Here is a 22,187-nt window from a genome sequence, read left to right as displayed (position 1 = left end):
ATCCGTCTCTGGAAGCATTCCAGGGTCAGGCTTTTCCTCTGTCAGCAGCCCAGCTCCTCTGCTGGCATAGTACTGGTCTCATAGCAGAAACTGGTCTTACCAGAGTTCAAAGCATAGCAACAGGGCAGGGATATCGCTCAGTGATGGAATGCAGGCTGTCATGGCTTTAACCCTCACTCTATTAACATAACAGTAATTATAGCCATTGTCCTCGCTGTCATCATCATCAAATAAAAGCAACAATGCAGATCACACAGATGGTGTATATGCTTTTCAAAGACACTCATTCCCCCCCCTCCCCCCGTGACTCTGCAGAATCCCTACTTACTGACAGTAGAAAATGTTTTTCATTTTCTAGATAAGAAATAGGGGATTAGGGGCTTGTCCAGGTCTTCTGACCAGAAGGCTGATGCTCCTTCCATAACAATAGTAACAACTGCCACTTAGAGAACAACGTGCTATGGCAGAAAATAGCAAATGTATTATTAGACACGCCCACTTGGCTATTTTACATATTTAATCCTGGTAAATTTTTTTAAAAATCTAATTCATCCTGGTAAATAAACACACAGATAAACAGAGAGGTTAAGCCACTTTGCCAAAGATCACAAAGATCGCCACTGAAGTGGTGGATTTGGACCTGGATGGTCTGTACTTTTTGTTTATTTTGTTTTAGGTTAGAGACAGGGTCTCTCTATGTATCTGTCCCTGGCTGGGCTGGAACTCACAGAGATCCATCTGCCTCTGCCTCCTGAGTGCTGGGATTAAAGCCGTGTACTAAGATGCCCAACTCTCTGTGCAGTTTTGCCACACAGTGGGAACAGTGGTCTTGTGATCTCTGCCATGTTGCTATGCTTCATCATGTTCCTGAACAACTAGGCCTTGGGAACTGATGCAGCCCAAGAGCCTAGATCCAACGCCTCAATGTTTGTTGAATGTGAAATGTAACTTATATCCATTCATTCTGGTAGATACGTCCGCAAAAGCTCCTGTCTTTGTTCAGTTTCCTACAGTGCCTCTGAACCCCTTCCAGTTTCCCCTTCTTAGCAAGTAAGACCTACTGCACTGGGATCCCTGGTGCATCGACAGGCATCATTGTAAAAGTGCCCCTCCAACAGCACTTCCAACAGCAGGCTGGGAAACAGTGCTCACATGACAGCCCAGCTGCCCAGTTGCTTCTTCATGTCTCCTTTGAACTGTCACTGCTTGAGTAAACAAACAGCCTTTCCTGGCCCAAGAATACTCCGGAGCTCTGTCTATCTTAAAGCAGTCTTTAGACAGTAACAGCATCGTTCCAGTCCTGAGAGTATCCTCCATCCAAAGTAAAGCATTTCCCATAAAAATATATGTAAATGTTTTTAATGCTCTTACCTTTAAATGTTCTCCACCTTTCTAGATTATGCCAATAAAATAATTAAAGCCCACTTAATCAGCACAGCTAGATCATGCCTAGAGTATCTACCTGCACTGTCCACTCCATGAATAAGCTTCTGGGAAGCAGAATATGTGCAGGTGAATGCTGCGAAGTAGATCAAAGGTCATCCCCATGACACTAAGAGTCAGATTTCAGAAATAACTGCCAGGCTGGCCAAATATGGGAGATGAACACATGTCGGTGCTCCAGCCAGGAGGCTGCCCATCTGCCTGTCAAGTGAAGGGAACTGCTCGTACCAGTTCTGATCAACCCAAGTCTTCTAAGAGGAACACAGGAAAGGACAGATTCCCCAACACAGCCTGAGAGGACACCCTGGCATCAGGCAGTGGACACTTCAGTTAGGTCAACAAGGGAGGAGCTTTCAGGGTGGGATCTCCACCCATCAGACCTCAATGTTTTCTAGTGTGAATCAGCATGATGTCCCTGGAGGAATTAACAAGCTCTGGGGACAGGGGACAGGTCTGAGTCCTTGCTCTTCCCTGAATATCATAGAGAGCATAGGTTTGAAGTTCAGAGTGTATAAGAGGGGTGTTTGTGTGTGTGTGTGGGTGGGGGGGGGAGTGTTCACGCATGTGATATTGCTGACCAGTAAGATCCCCAGTTCTCAGCAGACATAGATGAACGGTATCAAGTGAGGTGGCTGCTGGTGGAGCATCCATGTAAGAGAGTGCTCTCTGCATTATTTGAAAATTTTGATAAGTCTGAAATACTCTAAAAGTTTAATTTTAAAAAGACATAAGGCTAGGTGTGGTGGTATATGCCTTTAATCTCAGCAACTGGAAGGCAGAGAGGCAAATAGATCTCTGTGAGTTCAAAGACAGCTTGGTCTACCAAGTGAGTTCCAGGCCAGCCAGAAGTACTTAGTGAGATCTTGTCTCAAGATAGATAATAAATAAATAAATAAATAGGCACAAGGTCTGGCCTATAAACATCCCACTACATATAGGAGAGGGACCCCTGAGTCCCCACACCTTCTGTGGATCTCTGGGCAGTTAATGGTTGAGGAGGAAGAGAGAAACATTTTCTTCACTGCTGTAGCCACAGGTAAGGTGCCCAAGTGCCTGTAAATTATTCCTCATCTATGCTCCCGTCAGTAACTCTAAACAAACTCAGAGTCACCAAAAGAAAAAGACACAAAAACAAAAGGGGACTCAGTAAAAGTGTGGGATGCGGGGGAGAAACACAGGGTAATGGAAGGTACATGTAAAAACATAATATTTCCATATATGAAAATATAATCAAAGCTATTAGTATATATAATTAACACATATTAATGAAACCATTTTAAAAGGCCCATTTTTTTAAGAAAAGGATTTACTTTTAACTTTTATTTATGTGTGTATGTGTGTCTATCTGTGTGCATGTCACATACATGTAGGTGCATAGACCAGAAGAGGTATTGGGTCTCCTGTAGTCAGAGTTATGGGAAATGCAGGCCACTGGGGAGCCTCCTGATGTGGGTGCTGGAAACTGAGCTCGGATCTTCTGCAAAAGCAGTACATGCTCTTAACCACTGAGCCATCCCTCCAGCTCCAGTTCCAGTGAGAACCTTCAGAGACCTTCCTTCCGGATCTTCTATAGTATAAGTACAGTGTGCAATTGTTACAGTCACAGAGCTTCTTCCTCTGGTTCTTTGGAACCTAGTAGTCACCGATAACCCTAGTCTCACTCCCCTCCAGCCTCCTCGGTCTGTGCTAACCCCCAGCTGACTATTGATTTCTGAGGTACGTTTGTTGAGTCCATGAGAGCAAGTTCACGTCCATTATCATAAAGCTGTCCAGTTCTATTCATTCATTTACTTACTGGCTTATTTGTTTATTCACCTGCCTGGTTCCCTAACTGTATATAAGTTCCATGAAGCAAGGGTTCACCTTTGTGGGTGGTCCCCACAAATGATCACTGAATGGGAGTCTGTGCTCAAGTCTAGGGCTCTGCAAAGGATCACTGTGCAATGTCCTAACTTAAAAGACCAAGTTACTACTGTCCTGGGAGAGGCACTTAGTTGCTTAGACCTGAGGCCTCCAGGACAGCCTGTTGTCTTCAGTCTGTCACAGGTTTAGGGAAGTGGGCAGATGTCTTGACCTTTAGAGCAAAGGCACAAAACTGAAAAACAATGAAGGTGGAAATGTGAAGTCAAGGCTTTCTTCCAGCTCTGACTCCGAGCCTTAGATAAGTCCCTTATTAGGTAAGCTGTGCTGGCTAGTGACCTGGATTCTCCTGTCAACTTCCTCTTTGACCTTGGTCCAGTCCTTAAGGCTAGAAGAACTCAGATTGGAAACCACTGGCCCAGGCTTTTTTTTTTTTTTTTTTTTTTTTTTCTTTCAACTTGCTGAAGGCCTAGGTTACAATCCTCACTCCTCTGCTCATTCAAATGTCCCAGCTGACTAACCACCGAGCCCCTTTTTCTGTAAAACATGAGTGATCCACCCAGGCTGCTCACTCATGGGACTGTGAAGAAGCCAGAGGACAGCACATGTGCAAACAGGCCTTACCACGCTCCACATGAGCTGCTGCATCACCACACAACTTCAGAACTACCAGGTTATGGGAGACAAATACTTCAAGCACACCCACCTGGCAGCCACCTTCAGGGTGGAGTGGCTCTCTAAAGCAGTCCCAGGTCACCTGATGACAGACATACCTGCACAGGCAGGATCACGATTGTAGAGTAGGCCTTCCCTGGTGGCACTCATCCCCACGACCTCTCCAGATAGCTCCCCTTCCTTTCAACTACAAACACCTTGAGCTGTCACCATGAGCTCGGCTAGCTGCATTGCTCTGCAATGACACCCACAGCTGATTCTGAATTGAAGCTTTCTAATGACAAATCAGTTTTGCCCACTGGCATGAAAGGTAGAGCCACCACACCATTTCCCAGCCTCCCTCTAGGACAAAAGAAATCAAAGTAGAAGCCTTTGGAGGGATTAGTGCTGGCTCCCCGCCTCTGCATTCTGTTCTGTTGCCTCTGCATTCTGTTCTGTTGACGACACAGGTCTTATTCAGCGTCTCATAGCCTATCAAGCAAGTCAGTTCTCAGAGAGCTACATTCAACATGTTATTTCTCAAATTCTAAACCTGTGTTGCTTATTTCTAGTGTATGTTGCACTAAATAGGGATGGATAGGAATATGTATGAGAGAGGGAGGAAAAAGCTAACTATCCCAACGCCAATGCCACACCCATTGTCAGGCGACACCTGGATATTAGACAGCCGAAAGGCTAGCTATGCCAAGCACACACACCTGTACCTGTGGAGGATCAGGGTTTGGAGGCCACAGGATGGTGTTGTGTGAAGCAGCGTCCTCCTGTGAAAAGCAAAGGGTCTTCTTGTTAGAACATGGTATGAGGAAGAAGCATATTCCAGGACCTTTATTTTCAACTCCTGCCCAGTGTGTTCCTGCTCTGCTCATGACTACTGTCTCTCTTAAGTTTACTATTGCTGTGACAAAACACTGACCAAAAGCAACTTGCAACTTGAAAAGGGCTTATTGCATCTTCCAGCATGGAGTCTATCATCTAGAGAAGTCAGGACAGGAATCTGAGATATGAACTGATATCATATACTGGCTTGCTCAGCCTGATTTCTTTCTTTCTTTTTTTCTTTTGTTTTTGTGTTTGAGACAGGGTTTCTCTGTATATAGCCTTGGCTGTCCTGAAATTCACTCTGTAAACCAGTCTGGCCTTGAACTCAGAAATCTGCCTGCCTCTGCCACCCACCCAAGTGCTGGGATAAAAGGCGTGCGCCACCACTGCCCGGCTCTCAGCCTGATTTCTTATAGTACCCAGGACCACCAGCCCAGGGTGGCACCTCCTATTATGGCCTGGGCCCTTCCTAATCAATCAAGAAAATGCCCTACAGCATTGCTCGCAGGCCACTCTGGTGGTGGCATTTTCTCAACTGGGGTGTCTTCTTTCAAAAAGATTCAAGCTTGTCTCAAAGCGACTTAAAACTAGTCAGCACAGATACCCAGGGGAATCAGAGAGCAGAGGGAGAGGAAACTCTAGCATAAAGATGTGAGAGACAATCAGGGCTAGGAATCAGCAGACTTGGCCCTGGTGACAAAGTGGGTCCTTAATCTGGGGACAGAAGAACCATAAAAGCTCACATCTTTACTTCTAAGAGCTCACTTTTAAGCAGAATATAAGAACTCCTCTGCTGAGTGTTGTTTCTAGATGAAGAATCTAGAAAGAAGTGGAAGCTTGGGCAGGACAAGAGAGTGGACGGTACCAAAACTTCTTAGTGGGGATGCAGGTGTGAAATAAAAGGGTCATGGAATGTCAAAGGGGAGAGCAGTTAGACAAGAGGATGGAATGGGTCTATATTCCCTTTGTCCTTTCAGAAATTGCTCCAAGCAATGGCGACAGACAGTGTAGGGCTGTCATTGTACCCTACAGTGTGGATAAAAACCTTGGGGTAGACTATTTCACATGTGGAAATAATTTCTGACCTCAAAGTGGGAACATGACACACTCAGAATGGGTCTGCTTCTTTACAGGGGTCAGGTCAGGTTAGACCATTAGCTAGGAGAAACACAGACACCTTTTTTTTCTCCCCCCACAAGCCCAAAGGCACCCCCTGAAACCTTAGATCTGAGAGAAATAGAGCAAGATCTAGAGGAGAGAGCTCCTGCAGTATCTACTGGAGCTCTGGACTCAGCCAATGTTACAACTAGAGGCATGGGCTACTCAGTTATATAACCTGATATCCCTTCTCTGGTTATGATCATTAGAAATGGCATGCCTATCTCTTAAAATCCCTTAAAGACATAAAAAGAAACCCACAAAGATAAATGGCCAAGCTACCAATTAACTAGTTAACTAATCAAGGGATGGTGTATCAGGTGTGTAAGAGGACAGTAGGTAGAGTCAGGGTGACCCTCAGATTTCCACTTTTGCATGGCAGGAAAGCTCATGTTACCCAAGAATAGAAATGCAGGGTGAGAAGCAGAATGATGAGAGAAGTCGAGTTGGATCTGAGTGATTCAGGAGGCTGCGGTCATGCCAGCAGAGGCATCCAAAAGACAAAAAGATGATCCCAGAGCCCCATCTCCACGAGAAGCCGCAATCTGCAGCCAAACATTCCCACATTGCTTCTCTGTGGAAGGCAAACTTCATTCTGCTCCTGTAACCCTAAACACAACCCTGCAAAGACCCACTGGCTTGTGCCTGATTAGACTGGAGACTTCAAAACTCCCAGATCAGGAAGCACCCCCTGTGTACCCCAGGAAGACAGAGCTAGAGGACAGATTGGGTTTGAGCTGGGAGGAGGTAGGAGGAAGGTATTTCTCCTTTAAAGCATCTTTACCTTGAAACATTAAAATAGACAGTGAAATACAGTGAGATGGTAAAAGAACAAGACAGCATCACCTTTTTGGAAAACATTTTACAACATGTATAGCAAGAACCTTGCAGAATTTCTTGCCCTATGACCCAGAAGTTCCATCTCTATGAAATCTGTGATTGGTTAATAGTATCTTATGCTGGACAGCATGATTTGTAAGAATAATAGGGAGAAATGTAAGCTGTCCTAAACTGCCTATATTCAGGTTACAGTTCATCTTGAGTAGGGCAGGTAGTTTGAATGAGAAAGGCCCCCATAGGTGCATGTTTTGAGTATGTGTGTGTGTGTGTGTTTTTTTTTTTTTTTTGAACTCTTTGGAAAGGATTAGGAGGTGTGACCTTGTTGGAAGAGGTGTGCCATTGGAGATGGGCTTTTAAGGTTTCAAACATACTATTTGTGTGTGTGTGTATGTGTGTGTGTGTTTCTGCTTTGTGGTTGTATCTCAAAATGTATGCTTGTAGGACAGTGAAAGGCAGCCTGATTTCTGGTTGAGCTAGGTTTGAAACCCCAGTGACCCAGCAGGTGATCCTGCAGGGTTCCCTGCAAGGGCCAGTAGGTGTTCACCATGCTCCCAGACTCTAGGCTTCTGACATTAGGCCGCAGACCTCCATAGAGTGGGGTCCTTCAGTTACATAGGACAATGCCCACTAGCCTCTCCACAGGTAGAGGGCATGACTACAGGTCACAGAGCCTCAAGACAGATTTCCGTATTAATGAGATACCTAAAGGCCAGAGGGGCATAGCCAATTAAACATTCCTTTCCAGACCTTCCTCCTTACAAAAGTATTTAACCTCAGACCCGCCCTGAGGAAAAGGGGTATAGTTTTCATCTTTCCGTCATGACAATAAACATCTTAAGACCATGGACTACTTTTCTTTGGGACCCACTGTGGGGACCAGTGGGGAAGGTTTTCAACTATCGAGCCGATGTCTAATCTCCCTCAGATGACCTCTCTGCATTCCCAGCCACAAAGACCACCAAGCCAGCCACTAACCCAAGCAAGCCAGCCAAGCCAGCCATGACCCAGCCAAGCGAGCCACTACGACCAAGAAATCCCATCCCTGCAGGACCCAGCCAGAGTACTCTTTCCCCTTCTCCCCTTCAGCTGCAGGCAAATCCTGCCCGTACACCCCTAGCAGCGCCTGGGGGCCCAAAGGCCTGAGAACCCAGCGGGTTCTGGCCACCTTTTGGCCTGAGGACCTGCAAGCCAAGAGCTCCAGTTCCCTGTAGGACCTCAGACTGCTCCCTCACCCCCAGAGCAGAGTCCTGCGGCTTCACATAGCCCGATCTGTAGGACCTCAGAGGAGGGATGTTAGCTGGTGTATGAGGAATAGGGGCCAAAGTATGTCTAGTGCCCCTCAAGGGCTCTCAACTGATGGCCATGCCCTCCTTCACTCAAGCTCATGATGGAATGTTCCTGTAAGGGATAAGTCCAAGGAGATTGACCTGGGCCAACCCCAGCCAGCAAGCACCTTTATTGGTTCAATTATTTAATTGGTTCAATTATTTATTGGTTCAATTATTTATTGGTTCAATTATTTAAAAAAATAATTGAAATTAGTTGTTAACATGGTTATTTTTGTGTGTGTTGTCTTTTTGGTTTTTTTTTGTTTGTTTGTTTGTTTGTTTTGCTTTGTTTTGTTTTTGAGATAGAGTCTTTCTGCTGTGTAGACCAGGCTAACCTTGAACTCTGAAGAGATCCACTTGCCTCTGCTTCCTATTAAAGGCATGTGCCCCAATGTCCAGTTGTAAATGTCTTTAATTGTAGGATTTCTCTTCTACGGTCTTTGAAAAATACAGGAGTAACCATTTCCCCACTTGTTTTGTGAGGGTAGTAATACTCAGATACCAAAACAGACCCTAAAAATATTTCTTATGAAGTTGGACACAAAAGTCCAAAAAAATGCATTAGCAAACAAAACAAGGCACTGTAACATACTGTCAAAATAATTAGAGACCATGACCACATGAGATTTATTCCAGGTATCCAAGGAAGGACATATTGTAATTGTGTCCAGTAATGCAGAGAAATCACTAGCAAAATCCACTTTAATAATTTTAAAACATCATAAGGCTGGGCAGCAGTGGCTCATGCTTTTGATCCCAGCACTTGGGAGGGAGAGGCAAGTGGATCTTTGAGTTGAAGGTCAGCCTGGTCAGTTCAACAAGTTCCAGGACAGCCAGGGATAAGCAGAGAAACCCTGCCTCAAAAATCAACCCCCCCCCCCCAAAATCATAAGTAAACAAGATGTCTCAACTTGATAAAGGATGTTTGTTTAAAAAACACATCTATGTTCTTTAACACTAGAAAACTCAAATACTCAAATGGTCTCTTCTTGAGATGAGGAATAATCTCTACTCTTAGTTAACAAAGCAATGGGAGTGGCTGTCACCATAAAAAGGAAAAAGAAAAAGTGAAGCTGGTCTTTGGTACTTTGTGGGTTCTTTTTTCCACCTTTTATCCCCCCAACTTTCAATTCCCCCAACACTAGATTGGAAAGAAACAAGGAAAGAAGGGAAAGGAGTGGCAGAAGAAGGGAGGAAGGAAAGAAGGAAGGGAGGGAAGAGAAAGAAAGAGAGAGAGAAATCTCTGAATCCAATTATTTTCTTTTGTTTCTTCTTTGACTACTAACAAACCACAACCAACCTCCCTAAATGACCACCAACCACCTATTGGGCCCTAGCATTTATCTACCCTCTGAAAAGTTTCCAGAATTCCAAAGGTCATACAATCATAGAAACTATCTGCAGCTGGCAAAACCATGCCTCAACTAGACAAGGGGCAAATCATAGTCAGCTGCTGCAAACAGTCTGAAGCAGCCCCATATCCCACACCTGGGATTAAAACAAAAGCTCATTCTTATAATATTTCTGTGTTTTTTTAAAACCAAATTTCCAGAATTCTCATTACAAGAAAGGATAAAGAAAAATAAAACTATTCAGAAGGGTGTGTGGGGAGTAAAGCTCTATTTACAAACATGATTTTATAGGAAATCTCAAAGAAGCAATGAAAATTGCAATCACAAAAATCATTGGTGCTCATAACTGAATGAACCATAGAGTATACCAGCACACAAAACCAAGAGTCTACATAAAATGTTTGGACACAGAAATGATTCCCTACTGTGTATAGTCACTCTAAAGTAAAATGCAGTTCTTGGGTAAAAACTTGGCAATACATAGGCAGGACCTGTTTGCTAAGGATTATCAAATAATTATTTTTTAAAAAGTCAAATAAATGAAAACACACCATGGGTTCTTGGAGTAGGAAACTTGATATAGCAAGGAAGTCAATTCTTTTCTGCTTGCTCTACTCTTTAATGTAATTCTTATCAAAATCCAGCAACTCTGTTGTAGACATAGGTTAATTCTAGTGTTTATATGGAAAACCCTGACCCCAGAGCAACTAAGACAATGTTCTTTGAAAAGAATGAAGTGTGAAGACTCACTCTATTTGACTTCAAGACTTAACCCATAACCACCATAATCAAGAGAGCAACTATATCTTGCATTCTGAATGCCTATTTAACTGTACAGAAGTTCACTGAGGTGTTTAGACTTTGGATCTGGTTAATGTTGGTGTGATGTTTTTATTTATTTGCAAGGTTTTTAAAGATGAAGTTTATAAAATTTTAATCTAATTAAACAGAGTCAATGAACAGAGAACTTAGGCCAGACCTACACAAATATACCTAACCAATTTGTGACAGACATGTGAAATCCATTCATTCATGCGGGGCAAGTGGACTGTGTCACCAGACAGAACTGGTAAGGCTGAGTGAGCTCAAACCTCATGAATCTCAGAATTGAGAATGGTAGGAATGGAGCCAACTCCCTGCCTAACTCTACCTGATCTGGAACATGTAACCAAGACACCCCACTGAGGACCATGACAGTCAGTCATACAGCATAAAAACCTGGAGTTCTCTGTGCTAATAAGGTATCTAGATAAAAGCCAGTGAGCTTCCCTTCCTGGGCATTCCTTCCCGCAAAAGGTACTTAATCCCTGGTTCACCTTGTGTATGCATTCACATCTGCCAGCTAATAAAGCACTTTGAACAAGTGTGGGTAGGGGAGGCCTTAGTCTGTAAAGAGGCACACCTAAATCCCCCCAGCCCCTCCAAACTCTCTACACTCTGCAGAACCCCACACCACCTTCCCCTTCCTGCCTGGTACCTGAGGAAGAGTGGACCCTTGGACTCCCATTCCCAACTCCCAGCCGTATGCTAGCAATGCCTGGGTACACAGGAGACTAGGAACTACAATTGTCCCAGATTCTGCTGTTTCTCACTCGGGAAAACATGGACTGAGGACCTCTCTTACAGACTAGGTTCTGCCTCCCCTGAGGGGTGTGCCAACTGTGCTCCAGGCACCCCAGCAGGCAAGGCTCTTTTCAACAAATAAAGCAAGGGCATAAACATTCATGGCCAAGACAATAAACATCAAAGTAACAAACAATATAACAAACCCTCATCTTCAAGATAATGAGAACATAAACCAGAGACTGGGAGAATGTATTTGCAAAAGAAACGTCTAAAAGAGAACTGCTGTTCAAAATGTATTTAAAATTAACCCTTAAAATCCAATAGTAAGATGCTGGGCATAATGAGGACACACGCCTTTACGACAAGCACTCTGTGAGTTTGAGACCAGCCTGATCTGCATAACAAGTCCCAGACCAGCCAAGGCTCCATAGTGAGCCGCCCAGAAATTATGAGTGTGATAGAGCCAGCCCTGCCTCTGGTCTGCTGTGAGGTGGTATCAGCAAGGGAGAGATCCCCTCGTCCATTTGCCCTTGCCACAGGCCATCAGGCAAGAGAGCTGGTCTCCAATGGGATCATGAATCAGGAGCGCTGCCCCTTACCTGCTGCAGTACTTTGGAGATCTGGCCCTGCCCTTCGCCTGGGCAGCATGGTAGAGCTGACCCTGATGGTGGGGATGTGGGTGAGCCGGCCCCAAGGGTATGAGCGTGGGAGAGCTGGCCTTCACAACTTGCCTGAGGTGCAGCAGCCTGGCTGAGGGAGAGATGCTCTCTTTCACCCTCGACTCTTGTCACTTTCTGCCCCTTGCCAACTACAGCAGTCAGGAGAGCTGGCCCCAGGGTCATGAGAGTAGAAGAACTGGCCTTGTCCCTCAGCAGTGGCAACACTTGGGGGAACTGCCCTGTACCTCACCTGAGCATCAACCAAGAGGAGCTGGCCCCCAGGGCGTGAGGGCTGGTGGGCTGACCTCTCAGGCCCAGATCCAGGGCTTTGAGTTGATCCACCACAACACCTACCTGCTTGGTGAATTGCTGGAATGCACGAAGGGGCTGGTTCTATAGATTCCAAACTACAGGCCCTCCATAACACAGGGCAACAACAGGATTATCAGAGAGGAATTCCAGTAAAGTTTTAATATTGTTGAGTAACAGAAGCCAGAGGCCTCAAACCAGATCAACAAGTCATTACGATGAACAATTTGCAAGCAAAGAAATGTGGACAAAAGGGACACACTGTGACACACTACAGCTTCCTGTAGTTGGGAGGGAGGTTGCAAGGACAGAGGTTGGGTCCAAGGGAGGGGGAGATGAATTGGATTGGGGTGCATGATGTGAAATTCACAAAGAATTGATTAAAAAGGTTAAAAAGAAAGAAAAAGAAATGGCCCCATGACTTTGAAAGCTCACCAAAGGAGACACATAGAGGCAAATAGCACAGGTCAGGCTGTTCCTCACCATATACCATCAGGAAAGTGCCAACTAAAGCAACAATGAGACACCATTTATGTACCTGTGAGGATGACTGAGATCTAGATCCCTGCCACAGGGGAGGATGGGGATCAAGAGGAAGTCCCATTTGTTAGCAATGGGACTGTGAAATGGAGTAACATTCTGAGCAGGTGGCTGGACAGCTTCCTATGAAACTAAACTTCCCCTTATCATGTGATAGAGCAACCGAACTCCTTCATATCTACCCAAACGAGTTCCCGCTTATGTCCTCCTAAGACATCAATATGGATGCTCACTGCAAGTTTGCACAACACTTGAGAGCATCCAGGATGGTCCTGAGCAGATAAGTAAACTGTGTCTAAAAAAGTAGGATGTTATTCAGTACTGAGAGAGAGAGAGAGAGAGAGAGAGAGAGAGAGAGAGAGAGACAGAGACAGAGACAGAGACAGAGACAGAGACAGAGGGGAAAAGAAATAAGACTTTTAAGTAGATGTTGCTAAATAAAAGAAATCAATCCAAAAACTCTATGCACTATATAATTCTAATTATATGGCACTGTGGAAAAGATACAACTGTTGAAGCAATACAAAGAATTGTGGTTGGACCAGCAAGATGGCTCCTGGGATAAAGACACTGTCATACAAGCCTGGTAACCTGGATTCTTTACTTAGAACCCAAAAAAGGGTGGAAGGAGTGAAGTGAGTCCATAAATATGTCCTCTATGTGCACGCACGCACGCACGCACACACACACACACACACACACGCATGCATGATGTGGCATATATATAATATATATATAATATATATTATATATATATTATATACACACACATACTGATGATGATAAAAATATAAAAGTAATTGTTTTTGAAGATCTGTAGTTGCCAAGGCCTGGAAGATGGACAAAGGTCAAGCATAGAGGATTTTAGGAATATGATACTCTTGCACAAAGTACATGTGGTTACATATGTCAAAGTCCACAGAATGCACACCATCAAGAATGAATCTTCACATAGCATGTGGATGGTGAGTGATAAGATGTATCAATATGGCTTTGCCAGTTCTAACAAGCATACCACTCTTGTGGAGGAAGCTGATAATGAGGATAGCTATGAAACTTAACTAACCTAAGGAAAGAAAGTAAGTCAGGTATGGGTGGCACACACCTTAGTTCTAGCACTTGGAAAGTGACGACAGGAGGATTAAGAGCTCAAGGCCATTCTGGGTACTTGAGTCCCTGTTGGGGTTGGCGAGCAGGGAAGAGGAGACACAGACCAGAGACAGAGACAGAGAGGAAAAAGGAAAAACTGATGAATCTGAAACCTAAACCTTGTACCTTATGAACGTTAACTCATGGATCATCATGGAATTTAAATATAAAATGTTAAACTTTAAAGATTTTAGAAAAATAGCATTTAAAAAATCTCCAGGACATAGAGCTAGGCAGAGCACTTAGACTTAACAGTAGAAGAACTGTCTGCAAGAAAATGGATACACTGTGCCTCACTAAAATTAAAATGCTCTTTTATGTAAGAGCTTATTAAGAGGATGGAAGAATAAGCTATAGAACAAGGAAGCATCTACGAACCACAATTTGACTTCTAGACTACATAAAGAACTCTCAAAAACAAACTCCCAAAAACCAACACTAAAATAATAATATTTATAAAACAAGCAAAAGATATTTCATCAAAGAGATTGTCCATTTTCCACAGGAGATACAATACTCCTAGACTCTGGTGGCTGCCTCAAAGGTGGGTAGAATGATGGCTACACTGACCCAGCATTGATTCTGCTCTTTGATATACATACAGACCTATGATGAAGTTTGCTTACAAGTAGTCAAGAGAATAACAACAGTAACTAATAAAAAAACGATTACAATAGCATACTATAGTAAATGTTATGACTAGTTTCTGGGTTTTTTTTTTTGTTTGTTTTTTTTTTTTTTTTTTTTTTTTTTTTTTGACAGGGTTTCACTGTGTAGGCCTTGGCTATCCTGGAGCTTACTCTGTAGACCAGGGTGTCCTTGAACTCACAGAGAGCTACCCACTTTCTGCCTCCAAAGTGCTGAGATAAAATCTGTGCACCACCACACCCAGCTCATAACTAGCTTATTTTTCCCCTTCAAAGATCTTTTTAAAATTTTACTTGTGTGTGCCTCTCTCTCTCTCTCTCTCTCTCTCTCTCTTTGTCTCTCTCTCTTCCTCTGTGTGTGTGTGCACGTGCACACACGCACACGTGCATCTGTATATCTGTGTGTCTCTTGTGTACAGTTATGGTGCAGAGACCAAAGGAGGCCAGAAGAGGCCATTGAGATATCCTGGAGATGGAGTAACAAGGAGGTTGTATGCTTGATATGGGTGCTGGGAACTAAATTCCCTCCTCTATAAGAGCAGCAAGTGCTCTTAACCTCTCTCCACAACTCAATGATCTTATTGTACTGTGTGTGCCCTCCGTGTGGTGGTGTAGGATGACAGTGTCTGTGGGATGATTGGAGAGAGGTGCACGGTGGCACTATGATGTCACCTTGGGCTGCTGTGAGAGGACAGCTTGAAGCAGCAGTATGGTTGGTCTGACACCTGGGATGGCTACTAAGTGACTAACCAGTGGTGACCTGTGCAGCATGCATAGCTCCTCCAGTGACTAATATCCAGTCCCAGAGAGTTCTACAGATGCTTCTCAGATGCAGGAAACTGAGCATTCACTGTGTACTGGTGGGACAGTTAAGAAGGCACAGCAACTGGGAAACATGGGGACCAGGATAAAAGGTGAAAATGAACACACACACAAACACATACAACACACACACACTCATACACACTCACTCTCTCACACACATTCTCACACATACTTACACTCACTCATACTTACACACACGCTCATTCACACACTCACACTTATATACCCTCATACATACTCATATACATACATACATACATACACACATTCACACACTCACACTTATATACACTTAAACACTGACACACACACACACACGACTGCATGCCTGTACACAAATGCACATGGCAGCTTCATTTAGAATAGCCAAAAACTAGAAACAAAACAAATATGCTTTGGGGAGGGGGATGACCTGAGAACTGGATCGCATCTTCGGGGCATGGACTAAAACTCCATAGTGTCAGAAAACAATACACAATAGCTGGGGTGTATTGTGAGAGCATTCTGCCTGCTCAGAGAAGCCAGTCCTGCCAGTTCTAAAAGATAACACACTATCTGACCCTATATCTATAATATTCTAGAAATGATAAAACTGTAGAATAGTATCAGCTGCCAGAGTGGGCGTGGCTATAAAGGGCAGCAAGACCAGTCTGGCTATGGACAGGCTCCTGAAGCTTGGCCACCTCAATGTCTTCATGGTATAACTGTAGAATAATTTTGTAAGATGTCACCCTTGAGGCTCTCTCTTTGTACTTTGAAAACTATACATACATTTGCCACTATCTTAAATTAAAAAGCTAAAATAAATTAATAAGGAGCCAACAAGATGGCTCAGTGAGTCTAAAGGCGCTTACTGACAAGTGTGATGGCCTGAGTTTGATCTCCAGGACCCACACGGTAGGAGAGAACTGACTCCTGTAAGTTGTCCTTTGACCTTCACACATGTGCCATGGCATGTGCATGCCTCCACCCAGACAATAAATAAAATGCATGCAAAAAACCATTAAAGACTTGGTAGAAAAATACAGGCTTTTGACTTCTTTAGAACAAATAGGAAAATCTTACTGCACTGGGCCCACTTTTGCACAGGACCACAATCAGCTGGAGTTGGTGATAGCTGCCTTCATTAGGCTACCTGTTTGCCACAGTCCTTACCTCTCCCTATTGTCTCATACCCATGGTTATTGCTTCTGGCCTGTTATCTAAAATTGTTGGATTTTGCCACTTTGTTTTTTTTTTTTTTTTTTTTTTTTTTTTTTTTTTGAATTAATGTTTTCCTGCCTGAGGAAAAAAATCTTCCCAAATTGATTGGAAAGAAGGAAGTGAGAAAATGTACCTTGTATTTTCTTTTCTTTTTTTTTTCCTTCTTTTTTTATGCCTTGTATTTTTTAAATGTGTGTGTGTGTGTGTGTGTGTGTGCACAGGCTCACTGTGTGTAGAACACTCTTAATCCTAAATGCCATTCCTCAAGTACTATCCCCCTTGTTTTTTGAGACAGGGTCTCACTGAAACTAAAACTTTCCCAGGGTGCTCGGATCTCCACCTCCCCAGTGCTGGGATTAAAAATTCATGCTGCTGTACCTGAGTTCTGTATGATTGCGTGTGGGTTCTGTAGGATTGAATTCTGGTCCACATACGTGTGGAGCACACACTTCAACTAAAGTATTCCCCAGCTGCAGGTTGCTTCTTAAATCTAACTTCTCCAATCAAAGAGGCCCATACCATTAATCCAAAATTTTCACACTCCGAGATAATGGGGAAGTGTCTCTGCCTTTGTTCACCAGGGCACCAAGCTAATATCCTAAAACTTAAAGTAAATTATGGCAAGACTTGGATATGTATTATTAACCCAGACTTACATGATGAAAGTTAAAAATCCATTCTCCAACTGTGAAAACCTTGTCTGACTCAAAAACAACTGTTTGCAGTAAATCAGCTCCTGCATTCATACATTTGCAAATCATTTTAATCTCTGCCTAATCCGTGGAAGTTACTGAGCAGATACCATTTGGAGGAAACAGATTATAACAGTTTTAAAAGCACAGGATAAAAAGGAGCGCTCAGGACTTGTAAACCGGGGCTACTGAGGTACTAAAGGAATTCTGAAAATGTAATGAAGGAATGGCCCCACAGGTACAAATAAACCCGTGGCATGGATCCAGGCGGAGGACACGTCCTCCCTTGCCTCTCGCTGAAGCTGGAGTGGAGATGTTGGGGGCATCAGCAAAGAGACCTGCGTGGCAGGAGGGGGAGAGAGCTCCCTGAACCCACCTGGTGGTCCGAGGTGCTGTTCTCGTTGCCCATGGTGACTCAGGGTGCCCAGCGTCCCTCAGAGTGTTGGTCAGAGTGACTGGAAAAAACGAAAGGGCATAAACACCTGGAAAGGGAAGGAGAGCCGAGGTTTTCTTTTCTGCTCATCTCCCCAAACTCAGAGCCAGACAGCGAACGTTTATCTCTTCAGCCACATCATGGAAAATCACTTTGGAAGGACTTTCTTTTGCAACATGCCACCCAGACATCTTTCCCAATACGGGCTGGTGTTTTCACTCCCCGCCCAGGTTGGCTGCAGCTTCTGAAAGGCAAGTTTGTTCCTGAATCTGAGTTAGCGCCAGCCTGCACATACACAAGTGACAACTTCCCTCCTCCAACCACAAATGCCAAGTAGCCTGGGGTACACCGCTCCCAGGAGGGTTTTCTGTTTCCAACTGTACTCAGTTTGGAAACTCAGTGCCGCTGCTTTCTCGCTGTTGGTGACAGCACAGCCTTCTCGCCAACATGGTTTTCCTCCTTCTTCCCTCTGAACACTTGTCTCATCCACCCGCCTTCACTTCTGTGCATGTGGGCTCCTTGCTGAAGGAAATGATGATCTGGGGGGCCAGGCTAGGAATAAACACTCATATGAAGCTGCCGAGAGGCATTCAGTGACATATTAACAATCCTCCTAACTAAATAATGTGCCCTAGACAATTAGAGAGACACTACCCCTTGCCTGACCTTACTTGCTAGATTTCAGGGACCAACCTGGCATGCTTACTTTTTTCTTTATGGAGAAGCCAAACCATAGAAACTTTAAACAATCAGACACCTTTTAAAAGCTGGTGCCTTACAGACCACCAGACACATGTAGTGGGGAGAAGCAGAGTTCAAGCCCCAGACCCATATAAAAAGTCTGTCAGGGTTGTGTGCCTTTTGTAATCCCAGCGATCCTATAGCAAGACAGGAGGCAGAGGTAGAAGACTGGAAGGAAGCTGGCAGGCCAGCTAGCCTGGAGTGGGAGCCCCCAAACAAGAGGGACCTTCTCAGCCTTGAAGTAGTGAGGAGGATTCCTGAATGTTGTCCTCTCACCCCTAAGAGTGAGCAATAGCAGGAGTATATCTTCAGGCGTGTGTGTGTGTGTGTGTGTGTGTGTGTGTGTGTGTGTGTGCGCGCGCACACAAACAAAAAATGGAAACTAATTAATTTTTAAAAAAACTTTAAAAATCTGTTGGCTTGCCGGGCGGTGGTGGCACACGTCCTTAATCCCAGCACTTGGGAGGCAGAGGCAGGTGGATTTCTGAGTTTGAGGGCAGCCTGGTCTACAGAGTGAGTTCCAGGATAGCCAGGACTACACAGAGAAATCCTGTCTCGGGGAAAAAAACAAAAACAAAAACAAAACCGAGAAAAAAAATCTGTTGGCTTGCTTAGTCATTCAAGGACTAGGGAGTAACCAGCATATGCGTTCTGAACAATCATTGACCAATAGAATGTAAGTATTGTGAGCAGGCCCAATTAAAATGCATCTGGGGACAGGGGTATGGCTCAGTGAAAGAGCCCTTGCCTAGAATACACAAGGCCTTGGTTCAATCCTCCTGTACTGCTAAAATGAAATACTTCAAAACGTGTGACACAGCAATGATGTCGAACTCATGTTCAAGTGTCCTGCTCCTAACTCCTAAATTAAGAGAATCCAGCTCGTCATCAGTATCTGGAAACATTATCATTATACTGATTATCATGCTCATATCTCACTTAATATCATGATACTAAAATCACTGTCAGTATCTGGGATCAATAATGTCAGATAGCTTGCTTTGTAGACTCCTCTCGAAAATATATCCTACTAAGCTGTAGAACGATAAAAATATCATTTATTTTAAACTGATCTGTTCAGTTCAATTTTTATTTTCATTTTGAAGACGGTTCCTCATAAGTAAATAATGTTGCTAGAACCATTATTCCCTAATCAATTATTAACTTCTTTATATGTGCCAGGCTAAAACATGTGACATTAAATTTCATAAAGTCCATTGTAATATTAAACTTTTCCTTTTTAGCTTTTTTGAAACTGGGCCTCTCTACATAGCCCTGGCTGTCCTGGAACTCCTATGTAGACCAGGCTGGCCTTGAACTTGCCTCTGCCTCTCAAGTGCGGGAAGTGAAGGTATGCATCACAACACCAAGATGAAATATTAATTGTTTATACTCATTTACTAAGTAAACTAAATAATTTTTTTTTTTTTTTTTTTGGTTTTTCAAGACAGGGTTTCTCTGTGTAGCCCTGGCTGTCCTGGAACTCACTCTGTAGTCCAGGCTGGCCTCGAACTCAGAAATCCACCTGCCTCTGCCTCCCAAGTGCTGGGATTAAAGGTGGGCACCACCACCGCCCGGCAAATAATTTTATTTAAAATTATAAAAATTAGTTTTTTTTAAAGTGCCCTCAAACTCACTGTGTTGCTAAGGATAGCCTGATCCTCCTGCCCTCATCTCCTAAGTGCTATTTTAACAGACTGAAGCAAATGGCAACTCTCCTTCTGGCATAGTATGACTGAGGCAGCAAACAGAAGGCTGTAGACTCACAATGGAACCCTCCTCTGGGGACTTCAGGACAGGCCTCCTTCAGCTGCCCCAGGCCAAAAAAGCAGGCTCCCCTACCTGTTTCCACTTACCTGCAGGGATAGTCTGCACTTTGAAGGCCCACGGAAAGTTCACTTTTGAACAACTGGACTTTCTCCTTATCTATTCAAAAACCTGTGAGGTCTAAGCTAAGCCCTGCTCCACTTGGACAAGCAGCTGTTCCCCAGCCTGGTGAGGTCTTCATACCTGGGCTGTGGCTGAGTTTATCAAAGCCTTCCTGCCTGGGAATCTGTACCTCCCAGCTGGTCACTCCCAGAGCCTTTATGCTGAGAATTTTTTCCCCAACGGTGACATCAGCAGAGGCTCCTTTCAGGACAGGCTTATTCTAATTATCTCTGCCCCTGATTGGTCACACTTAGCATTGCTTGCTTTTGTGCACAAGATCAGGGAACAGATCTCTTTCTAGAAAGAAGTCACATGTTCACGGAGCTTCTTGTGTACACCTGGGGAAATTCCACTACAGATACTATGGAAAGACAAAGAAAACTCGTGGAAACCAGATGACGCAGCAGTCTGGCACCCGTTGGTGTGTACAGAATGAACTTACCCAGGCGTGGTTTGAGTTTCAACTAGTGAAGTCATAAAAAAGCACTGCATGACTAGATTTGCTGATAGGCAGGCAGCCTGTCCTCTGGGGTGGAGGAGACCAGCAGACCTGACAGAGCCACAGGCACCCAGCCAAATAGTCTTCTGCCCACAGTCTCCTACTCCCACAATTCCTTCACTTTTTTTTACTCCCCTGATAAACGAAAACCCCTGCAGAGAACCCCAACCGGGTGACTAGACAGACTCACTCCGGGAAACAAGCCAACGTTTTGTCCAAGGATCCCTGGATACCAGAGAGAATACTGCACACTCCCTGGAGGTGTTTAAGGCCCCTCCAGGGGAAAGTTGGCTGCAACAGAGCTCAGTACTCTACTTTGCATTTAAATAGAGCAGAATTGTGTAGGCATGGGCAGATGACCAGATAACCACACCTTTTTTCAAGCTGCACAATGAAATATTATTCAGCCATAAAAAGGAAGCATTGGTTCATGATACAACTTTGCTAAGTGTCAAAGGCTTTGAGAAGTGAATGCAGACAGACAGAATGCGGACCATACATTGTATGAGTCTACTCATTCCCCATGTGGAGAATTCCCAGAATTGACAAATCCACTGGGACAGAAAGCGAAGTTGTGGTTCACAGGAACTAGGGAAAATAGTTGTGGTTCACAGGAGCTAGAGAAAGTAACAGCTGAATGGGTACAAGGGTTTACTTGATGTGATAAAAGTGTTATAGAATTAAAGGTATCAGCTCCACCGGCAACACTCAGGAACAGTATGTGCACAGAACGTCACTGAATCACCCATTTAAAATTAAATACTTAAATTTACATTATCTGAATTTCATAATTATTTTGAGTTTTTGAGATTTATAGTTGAGGGTGTTGGTGTAGCTCAGGCTGGTCTTGAACTCCTGTTATTTCTGCCTCCACCTCCCAAGCGCTGGGATCAAAGGGGTACACTGTCATGCCTACCTATAATTTTTTTTTTAAGTTGTGTTTCACATCTTAGGGTTCTGTGCAATACATAGTTTGGGGGTAGGGAAGAATTCTAGCACTGTTGGGGAAAGGACTAAAGACCACTTCTTTTGTGGCTATCAACACCAAAGGTGTTCAGAGGAATGAGAAACAAGAATTCTTGTCTCTGTACCCTTAAATCACAGGGGAATCGTTCTAGGGTAGAGAAAAACCATATATTAAGCAAGGGTCTTGTATGAACAGCTGCGGATGAAGAACAGAGTCTTCAACAAGCACAAAGCACAGTCAAAGCTGGGAAGGAGTGGAGAGGGGTTCCTGGTGGAAGGGGAGTGACACTAAAGCAGCCAACTCTGAGGGATGCGGGACTTCTGATGTGGGCATGCGTAGTGTACATTTCCATGACATTACTTCCTTTCACTGACCCTCCCCCCCCCAGCTCTACAGCTCATAAAAAGGTGTGAGTGTTCAAGATTTTGCCAAGTGTGAGTGGATTGAAGGTTCAGAGCCACGGAGAGACAGCTCTGAGCAGGGAACCCTGGCTGAGTGACTGAGGCTAAAGCAGAGAATGCTGGGGGTTTAGGTAGACATAGCTTCGAATCAC

General features: G+C 44.1%; 1 protein-coding gene across 13 annotated transcripts in view; it reads right to left on the bottom strand.

Annotated features, from left to right (window-relative positions):
* Tacc2 (transforming acidic coiled-coil containing protein 2) overlaps nucleotides 1–22,187 on the bottom strand; it is a 214,624-nt gene that overhangs the window by 171,917 nt on the left and 20,520 nt on the right. For 3 of the 13 annotated variants that reach the window (XM_076911627.1, XM_076911632.1, XM_076911639.1), the window contains exons 1-3: nucleotides 20,096–20,241; nucleotides 17,442–17,520; nucleotides 4,677–4,739 (exon numbers count right to left, since the gene is read on the bottom strand). In XM_076911627.1, the coding sequence (XP_076767742.1) occupies nucleotides 4,677–4,739; nucleotides 17,442–17,474 (96 nt within the window). In that variant the 5' untranslated portion in view covers nucleotides 17,475–17,520; nucleotides 20,096–20,241. Of the gene's footprint in view, nucleotides 1–4,676; nucleotides 4,740–17,441; nucleotides 17,596–20,095; nucleotides 20,243–22,187 lie in introns of those variants that run through there. The other 10 variants (XM_076911636.1, XM_076911638.1, XM_076911643.1 and 7 more) reach the window with 8 other exon arrangements.

This window comes from Arvicanthis niloticus, chromosome 1 (assembly GCF_011762505.2).
Source record: "Arvicanthis niloticus isolate mArvNil1 chromosome 1, mArvNil1.pat.X, whole genome shotgun sequence".
Classification (NCBI taxonomy): domain Eukaryota; kingdom Metazoa; phylum Chordata; class Mammalia; order Rodentia; family Muridae; genus Arvicanthis; species Arvicanthis niloticus.
The sequence above is the reverse complement of the archived record's forward strand: the minus strand, read 5'-3'. Positions and strand labels throughout refer to the sequence as shown.